Genomic DNA, 19,616 nt, shown 5'->3' with positions numbered 1-19,616 from the left:
CTGAAGTATCAAAAGTAAATGTAATTGATAAAATATACTTATATAATTATATATAATTTCACATTCCTTATATTAAGCAAACCAGATGGCACGATTTTCTTGTTTTTTTATTTATGGATAGCCAGGGGCACGCTCCAGCACTCAGTCATAAATTACAAACAAAGAATTTGTGTTTAGCGAGTCTGCCTGTCACGTCCTGACCATAGTAAGTTGTTATTTTCTATGGTAGAGTAGGTCAGGGTGTTGTTTGGGTTGATCTCCAATTGGAGGCAGCTGATCCTCGTTACCTCTAATTGGAGGTCATATTTAAGTTGATGTTTGTCCCACCTGTTTTTGTGGGTGATTATATTTTGAGTAGTGTGTTTTCACTCTGCGTCACGGTTTGTTGTTTTTGTGTTTCAAGTATTAATGTATTGCATTTCAGTTTCACGTTAAATAAAATATGTGGAACTACGAACACGCTGCATTTTGGTCCGATCATTCAGACAGCCGTGACACTGCCAGATCAGAGACAGTAGTGATATGGTTCTGACTATGCTCAATATGTGATGATATTAAAACTGAATAGTTCTAACATTTATTGAACAATTCCTTGGGTCTCCTTGCCCCCCAGCAGCCAAATCAAACCTATTGTGTTAAACCACGAAGACAGGGAGGGTCACTGAGTTTTTGGGGCATTCAATCTGTGTTTATGTGCATAGTGTGTCTAATCACTTTTTAATTGATTACCTCAACTCATTCATTAGTCATTGTATTGATCTGGTTTCCTTGGTGCAAATCAGATTCTGATTGGAGGGCCGGGCTAGTTCAACAGGGAATTGATTTATACAACACAAGGAGCAGACAGACTCAGTTTGTGGGCCTGCGGGGAAATTGATTCTTATACTTCAAGGTTGCAGAGTTTTCTACAGCTTTGCTTTAATAACAGAGTTAGAGGACTGTGTATGTGTTCCAAATGGCACCCTATTCCCTTTATAGTACACTACTATATACTACACTACTATATAGTGCACTACAAGTACACTACTATATAGTACACTACTATATAGTACACTACTAGTACACTACTATATAGTGAATAGAGTGCTATTTGAGACACAGGGAGTTAGAGGAAGAATTGTTTGTTGCTGCAGCTGCTATTGTTGTTCTGTTATTCATCTAAGTAAAGTATCAATGACTCACACAGACCTGCACCCCCACATCTATCAGTCACACACACACACACACACACACACACACACACACACACACACACACAGACACACACACACACACACACACACACACCCACACACACACACACACACACACACACACACACACACACACACACACACACACACACACACACACACACACACTCAGTCACACACACACACACACACACACACACACTCAGTCACACACACACACACACACACACTCAGTCACACACACACACACACACACACTCAGTCACACACACACACACACACACACACTCAGTCACACACACACACACACACACACTCAGTCACACACACACACACACACACACACTCAGTCACACACACACACACACACAGTCTGACTGTGATGAAAAGCAGTAAAGCTCCTCCCAGAGAACTAAGGTGTCAGTAATATATGAGGAGGAGGAAGAGAAGGAAGAGGAGGAGAGGCATGTTGAATAGTTGCAGGAGGAGGAGGAAGAGCAGGAAGAGGAGGAGAAAGAGAGGCAGGTTGAATAGTTGCAGCAGTAGGAGGAGGAAGAGCAGGAAGAGGAGGAGAAAGAGAGGCAGGTTGAATAGTTGCAGCAGTAGGAGGAGGAAGAGAAGGAAGAGGAGGAGGAGAGGCAGGTTGAATAGTTGCAGGAGGAGGAAGAGCAGGAAGAGGAGGAGAAAGAGAGGCAGGTTGAATAGTTGCAGCAGTAGGAGGAGGAAGAGAAGGAAGAGGAGGAGGAGAGGCAGGTTGAATAGTTGCAGCAGCAGGAGGAGGAAGAGAAGGAAGAGGAGGACAAAGAGAGGCAGGTTGAATAGTTGCAGCAGTAGGAGGAGGAAGAGAAGGAAGAGGAGGAGGAGAGGCAGGTTGAATAGTTGCAGGAGGAGGAGGAAGAGAAGGAAGAGGAGGAGGAGGATAGGCAGGTTGAATAGTTGCAGGAGGAGGAGGAAGAGAAGGAAGAGGAGGAGGAGGATAGGCAGGTTGAATAGTTGCAGCAGTAGGAGGAGGAAGAGAGGGAAGAGGAGGAGGAGAGGCAGGTTGAATAGTTGCAGGAGGAGGAAGAGGAGGAAGAGGAGGAGGAGGATAGGCAGGTTGAATAGTTGCAGGAGGAGGAGGAAGAGAAGGAAGAGAAGGAGGAGGATAGGCAGGTTGAATAGTTGCAGCAGTAGGAGGAGGAAGAGAAGGAAGAGGTGGAGGAGGAGAGGCAGGTTGAATAGTTGCAGGAGTAGGAGGAGGAAGAGAAGGAAGAGGAGGAGGAGGAGAGGCAGGTTGAATAGTTGCAGCAGTAGGAGGAGGAAGAGAAGGAAGAGGTGGAGGAGGAGAGGCAGGTTGAATAGTTGCAGCAGCAGGAGGAGGAAGAGAAGGAAGAGGAGGAGGAGGAGAGGCAGGTTGAATAGTTGCAGCAGCAGGAGGAGGAAGAGAAGGAAGAGGAGGAGGAGAGGCAGGTTGAATAGTTGCAGCAGCAGGAGGAGGAAGAGAAGGAAGAGGAGGAGGAGGATAGGCAGGTTGAATAGTTGCAGCAGTAGGAGGAAGTGGAAGAGGTGGAGGACCAGATTCTGGCGATTGTAAAGGTCAAGGTGTCTACGGTTGAATTAACAAGCCTCTCTAATGTCAATGAGAGTCACTGAGACAGTTACCTCAATCAATACACCACCCACATCTGACTTAATCTCAGGCAGACCACGAGGGGTTAAAAATCATTGTTTATTGAAATAGGTAGAATACATATTTATAGCCCATTGGTGGTCATTGCTTCTCAATGAACAATGATCCCAACCAGAGATGGGGAATTTGTTGGGAAAATGAGGGCAAGTACCGATGTTGGCTACGGTGTAATGTCATTTCCTGCCAGACTGTCTTGACTGTAACATACTTTCTCTCTTGTTCTGCCTTGCTCTCTTGCTGCTCTGCCTCTCTGGACTAACAGATCAAATAAATGAACGTAAGTGCTTTACTTCCTTTTGCTTTTAACCATACTTCTGTCTGTCTGTCTGTCTGTCTGTCTGTCTGTCTGTCTGTCTGTCTGTCTGTCTGTCTGTCTGTCTGTCTGTCTGTCTGTCTGTCTGTCTGTCTGTCTGTCTGTCTGTCTGTCTGTCTGTCTGTCTGTCTGTCTGTCTGTCTGTCTGTCTGTCTGTCTGTCTGTCTGTCTGTCTGTCTGTCTGTCTGTCTGTCTGTCTGTGTCTGTCTGTCGAAGTGCAGCAAGAGCTACAAGTTGTTGCCACAGCCCCATAGTAAACACCTTCATTATGAGAAAATATTCCTGCAAATTCCTGCAAACACAGCACACAATACAAACCCTCAGCTTCCCACTTCACCTTAATAAATCTGACTTTAGTGTGACTCCTTCACATTAGTGAGTCTAAATGTAGTCTTGTTTTCTTCCTCTTGGAGGAGGTGATAGCTACAGGAATTAGGAGGAAGAGAAGTACGCCGTCTCTAAAATGGGAATAGTGATATCAGATCAAAGAAAGGGGGACTTAAAAAATAGTCTGAAAGAGAGGAGGAAATACAAAAAGAAGTATACAAATAAAATACAAGTGTAACCTGACAATTCTTCTTACAATAATAGACCAGCTAGAGGCTGCAGCTCTTCCGACATAAATCTGATCAGCTGAAAAACTGTCTTATTACCTCTGTCATTGGGGATTCTATCATTACAGTCGCTCTCTCTCTTTCTCTCTCTCATCCCTCTCTCCTGTCTGCAGTAGCAGTGCGTGGGAAAAATCACTGTGGAATCCAAGCCAGAAACAAAAGCCATATTAAAACCTATGTGTTGTGATAATTGTGTTGTTTGCTCTATAATCTAGTTAGTTCATATGCCTTGACACCGTGACATATAAGACTAAGACCGAGACAATAAAAAGTCACAGTGGCAGAATAAATTCAACCACACATTTGTTTCATCACAAAACCAGAGAGCAACATCTGTCTGGTGACGTCCACAAAGCATATTGCATGTACAGTAACAGACAGTTACATGACCTACAGCATGGTCAAGCAACTATTGGTTTAGAACATCGGAGAGTTACCGCAAGTCGCAAAGAAAACAGGAGCTGCCTCCACTATTCCAGCACCATTTCAACTTCAACACTTCAACATCATCAAATCACATAAGCTTAGTCTAATACAGTGACAGCTAAAAGATTCCAAAAACAATTTAGTCCAATCAACATGAGCTAAATATCATGTGTCTTTCCATGGTTCTGATTTGTGTGTGTGTGTGTGTGTGTGTGTGTGTGTGTGTGTGTGTGTGTGTGTGTGTGTGTGTGTGTGTGTGTGTGTGTGTGTGTGTGTGTGTGTGTGTGTGTGTGTGTGTGTGCGTGTGTGCAAGGTGAAAAATCATGTTGACTCACCCTACTTGTAGAGCAACACCAACGCCATCCTCCTGTCTTTCATGTTGATGATACGGTCTATCACTCTGTGATACAGTAAATGCTTTTAGTTTTTGTTGTCCTAGGCTACCTGGCTAAAATGCTTGCTCACTAGCCTAACTTCCTTTCATGGGCAACGATTAGCCAGCTAGTTAACATTAGTCTACTACATCTTAGTCTACCATGTTGAATTTCCATCCTCTCAGGCCAGGGGCACAATGTATGAATATATGGTTGGATCTTTTCGTCCCTCCTCTCTATCCTTCCCTCCATTTCTCCTACCACCTCCCAATTTCTCCTCCCTTCCTTTGACCATTTACCTACCCATGTTACATAATGTAAATGTATCCTTGAGACTGGGTCTGTGTTTTTCATTCAGAGTCAAATCAGAACCCAACCAACAAGTACCATTGACCTCTAGAGAATGTAGTTCACACTGGCAAAACTAATTGAAAAAAGATTACATCATTTTTCAGCCCACATACTGAAAACACTGAACATGAAAAGCCAACAGGCGTCATAAACAAGGTGGCAAAGGGAGGGTATATTACTGGAAACGGACAAAGTTTACCAATAAATTACCAGCATTTTTTTCTGTCAAGGATTTTATGTAATTTATCACAAGACATCTAGTGGCCCTTTTGGGTACTTCAGATGATCACAGGTGTCTGAAATTATCTCTGGCCCTCTGTGTGGCTTTATCACATGTAAAATATATGAAAGAAGATGATAAAAAAAAAATGACAAAGTTGTAAAACCTAAATATAAACCATCAACAAACAAAAAAAATTAAATAAGGAAAAACCCTTGAATGAGTAGGTGTGTCCAAACTTTAGACTGGTACTGTATATATTTTTACAAACCTTTATTTATTTTACTATGTTAATATGTTTTGTTGTCATTGTTTTGGTGTCAAACTGGTGGTAGTTGTGAAAAAAGTCAATAGTTAGAAGAGTTGCCAAAATAATGCCAAGAACCATATGGTATATCCACTAGAAATACTATGTGAATACTATATATGAACAAAAAAACGTTTTAAGTTAAAGTATAAATTACCAAAGTCACGATAGATTGCCATAGATTTTCTGTTAACTACCAAAATTATAGAAGATTCCGTTAACTTTGGTAAATTACTCATACAACATATGGCAATAGAGAATGTATAGAATATGGCTATTGTCCCAAATGGCTCCCTATATAATGCACTACCTTTGACCAGAGCCCTAAGGGAAAAGGGTGCCATTTTGGATAAAGTTACCATGTTCTTTATCACTGAACCACGTCCAAGTATATAGGGTTTTATGAGTCGGATATGAGTGGGTGTTTTATGAACATAACAGTACATCATAATAGTAGAGAGAGGAATCACTTATCTTTTTCTACATTATCTCCTCTCATCCCCAAGGCCCTGTCTTTTCTTCCACTCAGCTAATGTAATATATATATTACACTACTGTCTCCTTAGCATTAATATACACCACCACTTTCCTCTGTTCTCAATGCATTCTCTCTCCCTCTCCCCGTCCCCTCTCTCCATTTCCGTCTATTCTCGTGGGGGACTAGAATAGGGGGAATGAATACATTCCATTATGTTTCAGGAAATGGAAATGACTGCTATCACTGAGTCCCTCTGTGAGCCAGCTCCATTCAGTGGCCGTAGGACTGTCGGTTCTAGTTGGTGGGCTATTAACCCCTGTGTGAGTCAGAATATAGGTAGCACAGTTGAGCTGTAGGGTGGTGGGCTGTAGTTAGTAGGACTATGGGCTTTAGGACTGTGTGGGGTGGCAGGTATCCTAGCGGTTAAGAGCATTTGGGCCAGTAACAAAAAGGTTGCTGGTTCTAATGCCTGAGCCGACTAGGTGAAAAATCTATTGATGTGTGTGTGTGTGCTAACTTTGTGTCTCTCCCGTCCAGTTAAGAAACCCCCAGTGATCACCACCCAGCCTGAGTCCATCATTGTGTTCAGTGCTGAAGACATCCTCCTGACCTGCGAAGCATCAGGGAACCCTCCTCCCAAGTTAGTTACCTAACACCAAGCCCTTAGAAAAAAACTGCAGTTAATATAAAGTGCAGTGTGTCCCAATTACCACACTTCACTGCTATAACTACAGTAGAACTGTGATCTGTTTTTCTTAACTGTTTTGTAAGGAACATGACATGTAATCTTTCAGACATCTAGAAATATTACATTAGAATTACATGAGAGCACAGCTCCTCACAGTCACATCCTGCATTCCAAATGCACACTATTACCTTTAAAGTGCACTACTTTTCACCTGGGCACTGGTCAAAAGTAGTGCACTTTGTAGGGAATAGTGTGCTATTTGGGATGTATTCCCACTACTTATTGTAATGAACATGAGAGGAGACAGAGAGCTGGTTTCAAGCGCAGGGCGCAGCAGGTGTTTATTGTAAAGGACCACAGTAGGAGGCAGGTAGCTGGGTCCAGGGGCAGGCAGAAGGTCATACACAGTAGGAGGCAGGTAGCTGGGTCCAGGGGCAGGCAGAAGGTCATACACAGTAGGAGGCAGGTAGCTGGGTCCAGGGGCAGGCACAAGGTCATACACAGGAGGAGGCAGGTAGCTGGGTCCAGGGGCAGGCACAAGGTCATACACAGGAGGAGGCAGGTAGTTGGGTCCATGGGCAGGCAGAAGGTCATACACAGGAGGAGGCAGGTAGCTGGGTCCAGGGGCAAGCAGAAGGTCATACACAGGAGGAGGCAGGTAGCTGGGTCCATGGGCAGGCAGAAGGTCATACACAGGAGGAGGCAGGTAGCTGGGTCCATGGGCAGGCAGAAGGTCATACACAGGAGGAGGCAGGTAGCTGGGTCCAGGGGCAGGCAGAAGGTCATACACAGGGGGTCCAAAAAGGCAACAGTAAAGGCAGGGAAAAGGCTAGTAATGTAGTCCGGGAGATCAGGTAATAGGTAGATAACAGGAAATCCGATAGGCTAAAGTACAGACAGGGAATAGGCGTCCTTAGTGAGGCAGGCAACAACTATTATACATGGGAGGAGTAAATCACGGGAAACCCAGCACTCAGAAAGACATGTGTCACAAAACAAACAATACCTCACAGTGATGGGGTGCAAGGAACTGAACTAAATAGTGTGTGATAATGACATACAGGTGTGTGAACAGATGATTAGAATTCAGGTGATTGGGATCTGGAGAGTGAGCTGCATTCAGGGGATCTACGTGTTTTAGGGTGTGAGTTGGAAGCAGACATTACACTTATTACAGCAAGGGAAACATGTAATTTTACACTCAAGGGACTGTCATTTTGTCTCTGCTTGTACTAGGTGGAAAAAAAGCTCAATTTGTAGAGGAAGAGATGTATATTGAAATGACAGTACATAAGGCTCAGACTCATTCCTCTATTCAGTTCTTTCCTCTTCTTTTAGTCAAACAGTTGATTGCAGGGTTAAGCTGGGGCTTTAACTCTCTGTCTCCGTGTCTTCACTCTCTCTTTGCCTCTCTCTTTATTTCTCTCGCTCTCCCGCTCCCTCCCTCTCTCAGTTTCCGCTGGACTAAAGATGGAGAAGAATTTATCCCTGCCAATGACCCGGGCCTGTCGGTGTCTCTGGGTTCTGGAACCTTCATGAAAACGGGGGTGGTGTCAGGCCCCATGAGCCAATACAAGGGCAAATACAGCTGCTACGCTGATAACGCATTAGGAACTGCTGTGTCTAACGAGGTCCAGCTCATCACTGAGAGTGAGTAAACCAGAAACTCCATTCCAATGACCACCAACAATGCTTTGTTCCAATATCCATACCAGTACAACAGCTAGAGTGCATCCCCAGTACATAGATTTTTTTTAGTATTACGCTAGTGTGGAGATTTGAACAGTTTGGAACTTCCTTTTTTGCACATTAGTAGATCATATGGCTTATGTCTGCTGCTGACAATCAGTAGATTAATAATGGTGAAATCTCCCTCACAGAGAGACAGAGTAACACTGTGTGAGGGACTTGAAGGTTAGCCAAAACATTTCCATCACTTCTTTCAAAATCTTTCTAGACTTGAGAGGTTTTTAGTGTCAAGGTGTGGAAATCTAGGTTGAGACATCATGCAGCTGCTTGTAAAAGTCTTTGTGTCCTACATTTTATTTAGAATGGATATTATTTTAGCAAAGCTATTGGTTTCTTTATGGACAATAACATAACAATTTCTAGTGCCATGATAAGAGCCCCTATAAAGCTGAGTGTGTTTTATAGAGCACTCTGTTGACAACACGTGTGCTACGGAGGTTTAACACGTATATCCTGCTTACCTTCACCTGAAACACACACTCACACACACACAAAAAGAAAACCAGCCCCGTTGCGGACACCGATGTCTTGCTCCCAGACAAATTAAACAACTTCTTTGCTCGCTTTGAGGACAATACAGTGCCACTGACACGGCCCACTACCAAAACCTGCGGGCTCTCCTTCACTGTAGCCAACGTGAATAAAACATTTAAACGTGTTCACCCTCACAAGGCTTCCGGCCCAGACGGCATCCCCGGCCGCGTCCTCAGAGCATGCGCAGACCAGCTGGCTGGTGTGTTTACGGACATATTCAATCAATCCCTATTCAATCAGTTCCCACATGCTTCAAGAGGGCCACCATTGTTCCTGTTCCCAAGAAAGCAAAGGTAACTGAGCTAAACGACTATCGCCCGGTAGTTACCCTAGACCCACCTCAATTTGCTTACCGCCCCAATAGGTCTACAGACGACGCAATCGCAATCACACTGCACACTGCCCTATCCAAACTGGACAAGAGGAATACCTATGTAAGAATGCTGTTCATCGATTACAGCTTAGCATATAACACCATAGTACCCTCCAAACTCGTCATTAAGCTCGAGACCCTGGGTCTGAGCTTCCTGACGGGTCGCCCCCCAGGTGGTGAGGGTAGGAAACAACATCTCCACCCCGCTGATCCTCAACACTGGGGCCCCACAAGGGTGCGTTCTCAGCCTTCTCCTGTACTCCCTGTTCACCCATGACTGTGTGGCCATGCACGCCTCCAACTCAATCATCAAGTTTGCAGACAACACTACAGTGGTAGGCTTGATTACCAACAACGAAGAGACGGCCTACAGGGAGGAGGTGAGGGCCCTCGGAGTGTGGTGTCAGGAAAATAATCTCACACTCAACGTCAACAAAACAAAGGAGATGATCGTGAACTTCAGGAAACAGCAGAGGGTGCATCCCCCTATCCACATCGACGGGACAGTAGTGGAGAAGGTGGAAAGTTTTAAGTTCCTCGGCGTACACATCACGGACAAACTGAAATGGTCCACCCATACAGACAGCATGGTGAAGAAGGGGCAACAGCGCCTCTTCAACCTCAGGAGGCTGAAGAAATTTGGCTTGTCACTGAAAACACTAACAAACTTTTACAGATGCACAATCGAGAGCATCTTGTCAGGCTGTATCACCGCCTGGTACGGCAACTGCTCCGCCCACAACCGCAGGGCTCTCCAGAGGGTAGTGAGATCTGCACAACGCATCACCAGGGGCAAACTACCTGCCCTCCAGGACACCTACACCACCCGATGTCACAGGAAGGCCAAAAAGATCATCAAGGGCAACAACCACCCGAGCCACTACCTGTTCACCCCACTATCATCCAGAAGGTGAGGTCAGTACAGAGACTGAAAAACAGCTTCTATCTCAAGGCCATCAGCCATCACCAACATTGAGTGGCTGCAGCTAACATACTGACTCAATCTCTAGCCACTTTAATAATAAAAAATTTGATTTAATAAATGTATAAATGTATAATAAATGTATCGCTAGTCACTTTAAACAATGCCACTTTACATCATGTTTACATACCCTACATTACTCATCTCATATGTAGATACTGTACTCTATACCATCTACTGCATCTTGCCTATGCCGCACGGCCATCACTCATCCATATATTTATATGTACATATTCTTATTCATTCCTTTACACTTGTGTGTATAAGGTAGTTGTTGTGAAATTGTTAGATTACTTGTTAGATGTTACTGCAAGGTCGGAACTAGAAATACAAGCATTTCGCTACACTTGCAATAACATCTAATAACCATGTGTATGTGACCAATAAAATTTGATTTGACTCTCTCACAAACACACATGCGCACACACACACACACACACACACACACACACACACACACACACACACACACACACACACACACACACACACACACACACACTCACACACTCACACACTCACGCACTCGCACACACACACAAGCACACACACACACACACACACACACACACACACACACACATCTACCTGTATCTCCGGCTCTCTCTCTCTCCGGAAACCTCCTTCTCAGTTTCCCCAACGACGAGGTCTAGTTGATATCGTGCAGCAACACAACAGAAACATCTTTAGTCTGCTGGCTCTGCTGGGAGTATTGACGATGAGAACAAGAGAGAAGAGCGCACTCACACACACAGTTTATGCTATGACTCACAAAGCATTCAGCATCCTACTTCTGGAGCATAACACTGCAACTTGATGTCTCTTTGAAGATTTATCAAATTCTTAAACGTTCAATTCTTGTGCATTGCAGCAGTTTGCCTGTAAACAAGTGGTCTACTGCTTGTATTCTGAGTTGTGTTGAAAAGGCTTATATCATTAACACTTTGGCTAAGGCAACAGGTGTTTTGCATTGTAAGCCTTGTCACGAGCATGTATAACACTGTTATGTTGACATACGTGCTATGAGTTGACATGCGTGCTATGAGTTGACATGCGTGCTATGAGTTGACATGCGTGCTATGAGTTGACATGCATGCTATGAGTTGACATGCATGCTATGAGTTGACATGCGTGCTATGAGTTGACATACGTGTGTCGTGACGTTGTATTAGTTAATGTGACGACTGTTGCTCATCGAATGATTAACGGTTTATAATTGTGTGATTAAATGAATTAAGCGATGAATCAAGCAATTATTAACTCATCAACCTGGGGCACCATGGGAACAGTATTTTGATTGAGTTTCTATTTCCCAAATTAACTCAAAGGATATCAGAATATCGATTTTACAACAGTCGCTAAATTAATCAATTTCCTCTACAGTCTCATTCTGAACGTCGCATAATCCGGGAATCTGCACGGACCCGGGTCCCACCAATGAGTTTACCACACCAATCTTAGTTGATTATTTATTTACTAGCAAGCTAAAATGATGATAAAAATACACATACACAAAACACAGTCTAGATATTGATTAGGACTTAGTATAACGGGCCAACACACTATGGCGCGTGTTACCCAAAATGGGGATTTAAAAGAGAGAGAAATCAAGAAAGTACACGAGAGAAATATACATTTGGGTTCATTTGTCAGCCATGCTTATTTAAACCTAGCCTTACCCCGAACTGCCGCTCTTATGGGTCAGAATATAATGATGTAATTACGTGTTGGAGGTCTCAGGTGGGAAGCTCTGCGTGTGTCGTTTAGGCTTCTCAATGACACACTTCTCCGGCGCAACTCTCTGGTTGTCCTCACGATGTCAATGTCCTTCTTGGCTAAGTGGTCTGATCCCTCGCCCTTGATCTGAAAGGGGTCTTCTGAGGACAGACAGCTCTGTAGCTCAGAGCTCACAGCTTCGGACTCGAACGGTGTATATACCACGATTCAATGGAGAGTGTGGTTCGGCTTGAATTCACCCGCTTAGACACAGCTACTCGTCCGTAGCTCGTGTAGAAAAAGATTTCTTTGTCTTCAACCTTGTGTTTCGTTTTGGGGTTCGTTGACTTTGTTGGACCTTAGCTGCAGCTTGGGGTCACTTAGTCTCCTATGTTAATTCTTCACTCTCCTGTCTTATAGTCTTGGGTCAGAAGTGGGCGTAAACGCCTTTAGGGCCATTCTCTGGGCGGACCAAGTAAAGGGGCAAGGCCTAGATTTTGACTAAAATCCTATTTTAGACACTACCTTCACATCTCATCTTTACCAAAACATTCTCTTTGATTTGGATATTTTCCACACAACGTACAATGTATAAACATCAGGCATATACTGGGAAAACTCTTAAAGGTACAATGTTTTCATAATAACGTCATCTCTTAACCTTTAATAACAATTCAAAAGTTACATACATTTTCATATTCCACCTCTCGTCATGACCACCGTTGTGGCTGACGGAAACCATTGTTCCAAAGTCCCTTTATTGCATGTTTAATGTTCTGAGGCCAGAATTCCATTGTGAGGACAAAGGAATTTCTCTGTGGCCTAAGGTTTATTATGGCGTGAGGGGTCATAAAACCCCCACATCTTCAGACCCCTAGATCTCTCCTCCTCTGTTGGGGTTTTGGGAGATAATCTGTAGGGTGGTGGTCTCCTGTACCCTGACCTGATCAGGACAGTCATGACACGTGCTATGAGTTGACATGCGTGCTATGAGTTGCATGCGTGCTATGAGTTGACATACGTGCTATGAGTTGACATACGTGCTATGAGTTGACATGCGTGCTATGAGTTGACATACGTGCTATGAGTTGACATACGTGCTATGAGTTGACATGCGTGCTATGAGTTGACATGCGTGCTATGAGTTGACATGCGTGCTATGAGTTGACAAGAGACTATTATAAGGGATTAAACATGCTCTTAACAAGTAATACATACTGCATGATTTATACATGCTCTTAACAAGTAATACATACTGCATGCTTTATACATGCTCTTAACAAGTAATACATACTGCATGATTTATACATGCTCTTAACAAGTAATACATACTGCATGATTTATACATGCTCTAATACATACTGCATGCTTTATACATGCTCATAACAAGTAATACATACTGCATGATTTATAAATGCGCATAACAAGTAATACATACTGCATGCTTTATACATGCTCTTAACAAGTAATACATACTGCATGATTTATACATGCTCTTAACAAGTAATACATACTGCATGCTTTATACATGCTCATAACAAGTAATACATACTGCATGCTTTATACATGCTCATAACAAGTAATACATACTGCATGCTTTATACATGCTCTTAACAAGTAATACATACTGCATGCTTTATACATGCTCTTAACAAGTAATACATACTGCATGATTTATACATGCTCTTAAACAAGTAATACATACTGCATGATTTATACATGCTCTAATACATACTGCATGCTTTATACATGCCCTTAACAAGTAATACATACTGCATGATTTATACATGCTCTAATACATACTGCATGCTTTATACATGCTCATAACAAGTAATACATACTGCATGATTTATAAATGCGCATAACAAGTAATACATACTGCATGCTTTATACATGCTCTTAACAAGTAATACATACTGCATGATTTATACATGCTCTTAACAAGTAATACATACTGCATGCTTTATACATGCTCATAACAAGTAATACATACTGCATGCTTTATACATGCTCATAACAAGTAATACATACTGCATGCTTTATACATGCTCTTAACAAGTAATACACACTGCATGCTTTATACATGCTCTAATACATACTGCATGATACCAGCCTCAACTAAAGCGTTACTGACATTGCTCTATGTCTCCCTTTCAGACGCCCCGGCCCTGCAGAAAGAGCAGAAGGTGAAAAAGAAGGTGGAGGAAGGAGAGAGTGTGGTACTGAAATGTAACCCTCCCATCAGCACTGTTCCTCCTGTCATCCACTGGATGGACGAGCGTGAGTATCTCTCTCTCTCTCTGTCTGTTTTACTCATCCTTTATCTGTCTCTCCATCTCCTTTGACCATCTGACTTTTCATGGTGTGTTCTTTTTGCTGAATAAAACATAAATAAACTATATTCTCCCTCCTTCTCTTCCCCTTCCCCCTACTCCCCCTCCCCTCCACGCTCCTTCTCTTCTCCCTCCCTCCCCCCTACTCCCCCTTCCCCCCTACTCCTTCTCTTCTCTTCTCCCTCCCCTCCCCCTACTCCCCCTTCCCCCTACTCCCCCTCCCCTCCCCGCTCCTTCTCACTCCCTTCCCCCTACTCCCCCTCCCTTCCCCGCTCCTTCTCTTCTCACTCCCTCCCCCCTACTCCCCCTCCCCGCTTCTTCTCTTATCACTCCCTTCCCCCTACTCCCCCTCCCCTCCCCGCTCCTTATCTTCTAACTCCCTCCCCCCTACTCCCCCTCCCCGCTCCTTATCTTCTCACTCCCTCCCCCCTACTCCCCCTCCCCTCCCCGCTCCTTCTCACTCCCTTCCCCCTACTCCCCCTCCCTTCCCCGCTCCTTCTCTTCTCACTCCCTCCCCCCTACTCCCCCTCCCCGCTTCTTCTCTTATCACTCCCTTCCCCCTACTCCCCCTCCCCTCCCCGCTCCTTCTCACTCCCTCCCCCCTACTCCCCCTCCCCTCCCCGCTCCTTATCTTCTCACTCCCTCCCCCCTACTCCCCCTCCCCACTTCTTCTCTTATCACTCCCTTCCCCCTACTCCCCCTCCCCTCCCCGCTCCTTATCTTCTCACTCCCTCCCCCCTACTCCCCCTCCCCGCTTCTTCTCTTCTCACTCCCTTCCCCCCTACTCCCCCTCCCCTCCCCTCCCCGCTCCTTATCTTCTCACTCCCTTCCCCCTACTCCCCCTCCCCGCTCCTTCTCACTCCCTTCCCCCTACTCCCCCTCCCCTCCCCGCTTCTTCTCTTATCACTCCCTCCCCCCTACTCCCCCTCCCCTCCCCGCTCCTTATCTTCTCACTCCCTCCCCCCTACTCCCCCTCCCCACTTCTTCTCTTATCACTCCCTTCCCCCTACTCCCCCTCCCCTCCCCGCTCCTTATCTTCTCACTCCCTCCCCCCTACTCCCCCTCCCCGCTTCTTCTCTTCTCACTCCCTTCCCCCCTACTCCCCCTCCCCTCCCCGCTCCTTATCTTCTCACTCCCTTCCCCCTACTCCCCCTCCCCGCTCCTTCTCACTCTCCTTCCCCCTACTCCCCCTCCCCGCTCCTTCTCACTCCCCCCCCCCACTCCCTCCCCCCTCCCCACTTCTTCTCTTATCACTCCCTTCCCCCTACTCCCCCTCCCCTCCCCGCTCCTTATCTTCTCACTCCCTCCCCCCTACTCCCCCTCCCCGCTTCTTCTCTTATCACTCCCTTCCCCCTACTCCCCCTCCCCTCCCCGCTCCTTATCTTCTCACTCCCTCCCCCCTACTCCCCCTCCCCGCTCCTTATCTTCTCACTCCCTTCCCCCTACTCCCCCTCCCCGCTCCTTCTCACTCTCCTTCCCCCTACTCCCCCTCCCCGCTCCTTCTCACTCCCCCCCCCCCACTCCCTCTCCCCTCCCCGCTCCTTCTCTTCTCACTCTCTTCCTCCTACTCCCCCTCCCCTCCCCGCTCCTTCTCTTCTCACTCCCTTCCTCCTACTCCCCCTCCCCTCCCCGCTCCTTCTCTTCTTACTCCCTTCCTCCCCTCCCCTTCTCCTCTCACTCCCCCTCCCCTCCCCGCTCCTTCTCTTCTCACTCTCTTCCTCCTACTCCCCCTCCCCTCCCCGCTCCTTCTCTTCTCACTCCCTTCCTCCTACTCCCCCTCCCCTCCCCGCTCCTTCTCTTCTTACTCCCTTCCTCCCCTCCCCTTCTCCTCTCACTCCCCCTCCCCTCCCCGCTCCTTCTCTTCTCCCTCCCCTCCACTCCCCTCCAGGATTGCATCACATTGAGCTAAATGATCGTGTAACCCAGGGTCGGGACGGGAACCTCTACTTCTCTCACGTCACCGTCGATGACACCCGTATTGACTACACCTGTAACGTCCAGTACCTCAGCGCTCGCACCATCCTCTCCAAGGAACCCATCACCCTGACTGTTACAACCTGTAAGTACACCGTCACTCACCATGGTAACACAGTACTATAACTGTTATGACTACACCTATAATGCCCAGCACCTCAGCACTCCAACCAAACTCTTTAAGGAATCCATCATCCTCACCGTCACAACCTGTAAATACTAAGCTAGACTGACCTCAGTAACTGTGGTAACACACTGTAGACTGACCTTGGTCACCATGGTAACGCAGTACTAGTCAATCACCCTGACCATGAGTCACCACTAATAATGTCAGTCACCATGGTAACATACGATAGCGCCTGAAGGCCATTTGTTAGCTACAGTACAGGTTGTCTCGACCCCTCCCCACATGTTAGTTAAGAACAGAGACACTGATGGGACCGTAACCCAAGCCAAGGCCACCTGGGGGTATAGGAGCATGTCAGATATCTGTAGTGTTGCCTACAGTAGCGTGGCTAATCAAATCAAATGTATTTATAAAGCCCTTCTTACATCAGCTGATATCTCAAAGTGCTATACAGAAACCCAGCCTAAAACCCCAAACAGCAAGCAATGCAGATGTAGAAGCACGGTGGCTAGGAAAAACTCCCTAGTGAACTAATGAACATAGATGACAAGAAAATAATGTACTTTCTACTCACATACATTTTCCCTGACACCCAAAAATATTTCAAATGCTTAGCAGGACACGAAAATGTTCCAATTGCGCACTTATCAAGAGAACCTCCCTGTTCATCCCTACTGCCTCTGATCTGGCAGACTCACTAAACACAAATGATTTGTTGGTAAATTATGTCTGAGTATTGGAGTGTGCCCCTGGCTATCCGTAAATTCAAAAGAAAAGAAAATCATGCTCTCTGGTTGGCTCAATGTGGAATTTGAAATTATTTATAGCATTTAGCCTACTTTTACTGTTAATACTTAAGTACACTGAACAAAAATATAAATGCAACATGCAACAATTTCAACGATTTTACGAGTTACAGTTCATATAAGGAAATCAGTCCAATTAAATAAATGAATTAGGCCCTAATCTATGGATTTCACATGACTGGACAGGGGTGCAGCCATGGGTGAGCTTTGGAGGGTATAGGCTCACCCACTTGGCAGCCAGGCCCACCCACTTGGCAGCCAGGCCCACCCATTGGGGAGCCAGGCCCAGCCAATTTGTGGGTATGGAACATTTTTGGGATCTTTTTATTTCAGATCATGAAACATGGGACCAACACTTCACATGTTACTTTCATATTTTTGTTCAGTGTATATTTTAAACCAAATACTTTCAGACTTTTACTCAAGTAGTATTTTACTGGGTGATTTTCACTTTTACTTTAGTAATTTTCTATCAAGGTATCTTTGCTTTTACATTTTCTACCACTGTATGAACCTCTGTTTCTGTCTCCGTCTCTCTCTCTCTCTCTCCCCCTCCCTTCCTCTCTCTCCAGCTAACTCAGTGGTTCGGAGCCGAAGGCCCCAGATGATGAGGCCCTCAGGGACCCACAGCACTTACCAAGCCCTCCGAGGCCAGAGCCTGGAGCTAGAGTGCATCGTCCAGGGCCTGTAAGTCTAACTCTCTCTCTGTCCGTGCACAGGCATGGCTCAATCAAAGCGAGCCTGTTAGGTCAAGAGGAACATCTAACATCTATCTTGCCTCTTTTTCGCTCCCTCTCCCCCTTTCTCTCTTTCCCTTCCTCCTCCACACCCCCTTCCTTCCCCTCTCCCTCCCTCCCTCCACTCCCCCTCTCCCTCCCTCCTTCCCCCTTTTGGCTCCACCATCCCCCCTCCCTCCTCGCTCTCCCTCCCCATCCAGCCCTACCCCTACAGTCAAGTGGGTGAGGAAGGACGGTCAGCTGTCCGAGTCCCGTACGTCCAGACATCTGTCTGACCGTCTGCTGCGCATCAGTAACATCTCAGATAGCGACGGGGGAGAGTACCAGTGTTCAGTCAACAACTCACAGGGCAAGGTCACACACACCTACACCGTTAGCGTCGAAGGTAAACAAGACAACACACACACACACACACACACACACACACACTGTTTCCTCTCTTGTTGTTGATGTCTGTTGATGCTGTTGATGCTTTTCTATGTGATGTATAACATTATTGTTGTCTATGCTGTCTGTTGTGTTCTATGCTGTCTGTTGTGTTCTATGCTGTCTGTTGTGTTCTATGCTGTCTGTTGTTGTCTATGCTGGCTGTTCTGGTCTATGCTGGCTGTTGTTGTCCATGCTGGCTGTTGTTGTCCATGCTGGCTGTTGTTGTCCATGCTGGCTGTTGTTGTCCATGCTGGCTGTTGTTGTCCATGCTGGCTGTTGTTGTCCATGCTGGCTGTTGTGGTCCATGCTGGCTGTTGTGGTCTATGCTGGCTGTTGTGGTCTATGCTGGCTGTTGTGGTCTATGCTGTCTGTTGTGGTCTATGCTGTCTATTGTTGTCTATGCTGGCTGTTGTTGTCCATGCTGGCTGTTGTGGTCTATGCTGTCTATTGTTGTCTATGCTGTCTGTTCTGGTCTATGCTGTCTATGCTGTCTATTGTTGTCTGTGCTGTCTGTTGTTGTCTATGCTGTCTATTGTTGTCTATGCTGTCTGTTGTTGTCTATGCTGTCTATTGTTGTCTATGCTGTCTGTTGTTGTCTATGCTGTCTATTGTTGTCTATGCTGTCTGTTCTGGTCTATGCTGTCTATTGTTGTCTATGCTGTCTATTGTTGTCTATGCTGTCTATTGTTGTCTATGCTGTCTGTTGTTGTCTATGCTGTCTGTTGTTGTCTATGCTGTCTGTTGTGGTCTATGCTGTCTGTTATTGTCTATGCTGTCTGTTGTTGTCTATGCTGTCTGTTGTGGTCTATGCTGTCTGTTGTGGTCTATGCTGTCTGTTGTTGTCTATGCTGTCTGTTGTTGTCTATGCTGTCTGTTGTTGTCTATGCTGTCTGTTGTTGTCTATGCTGTCTGTTGTTGTCTATGCTGTCTGTTTAACTAACTGCATATTGATGGTTTGTGTTGTGTATCATAAAGTTGTGCATCATAATGTTGTGTATAATGCTGTGCTGTTTGTTGCGCAGCGGCTCCGTACTGGACCAAGGAGCCAGTAAGCCAGCTCTATGCCCCAGGAGAGACGGTGAGACTGGACTGTCTGGCTGATGGCATCCCGTCTCCTGCTGTCGCCTGGAGCATCAATGGAAAACCCATCACAAGTGTGGAATTACGCACGTTACTCTTACACATACAGTTGACCTATGCATTAACAAGGTTACTCTTACACA

General features: G+C 45.7%; 1 protein-coding gene across 1 annotated transcript in view; it reads left to right on the top strand.

Moving 5' to 3' along the window:
- The first annotated feature begins 6,175 nt into the window (after positions 1-6,175).
- The window catches only part of LOC106572712 (neural cell adhesion molecule L1), a 57,487-nt gene continuing 44,046 nt past the window's right edge, over positions 6,176-19,616 (top strand). Inside the window, exons 1-8 of the mRNA XM_082961512.1 lie at positions 6,176-6,224; positions 6,483-6,585; positions 8,087-8,283; positions 14,145-14,267; positions 16,209-16,379; positions 17,800-17,914; positions 18,165-18,349; positions 19,416-19,547. Of these exons, the coding sequence (XP_082817638.1) occupies positions 6,176-6,224; positions 6,483-6,585; positions 8,087-8,283; positions 14,145-14,267; positions 16,209-16,379; positions 17,800-17,914; positions 18,165-18,349; positions 19,416-19,547 (1,075 nt within the window). The remainder of the gene's footprint in view (positions 6,225-6,482; positions 6,586-8,086; positions 8,284-14,144; positions 14,268-16,208; positions 16,380-17,799; positions 17,915-18,164; positions 18,350-19,415; positions 19,548-19,616) is intronic.

This window comes from Salmo salar, chromosome 15 (assembly GCF_965601325.2).
Source record: "Salmo salar chromosome 15, fSalSal1, whole genome shotgun sequence".
Taxonomy (NCBI): Eukaryota; Metazoa; Chordata; class Actinopteri; order Salmoniformes; family Salmonidae; genus Salmo; species Salmo salar.
This window is presented reverse-complemented; position numbering and strand designations above follow the sequence as displayed.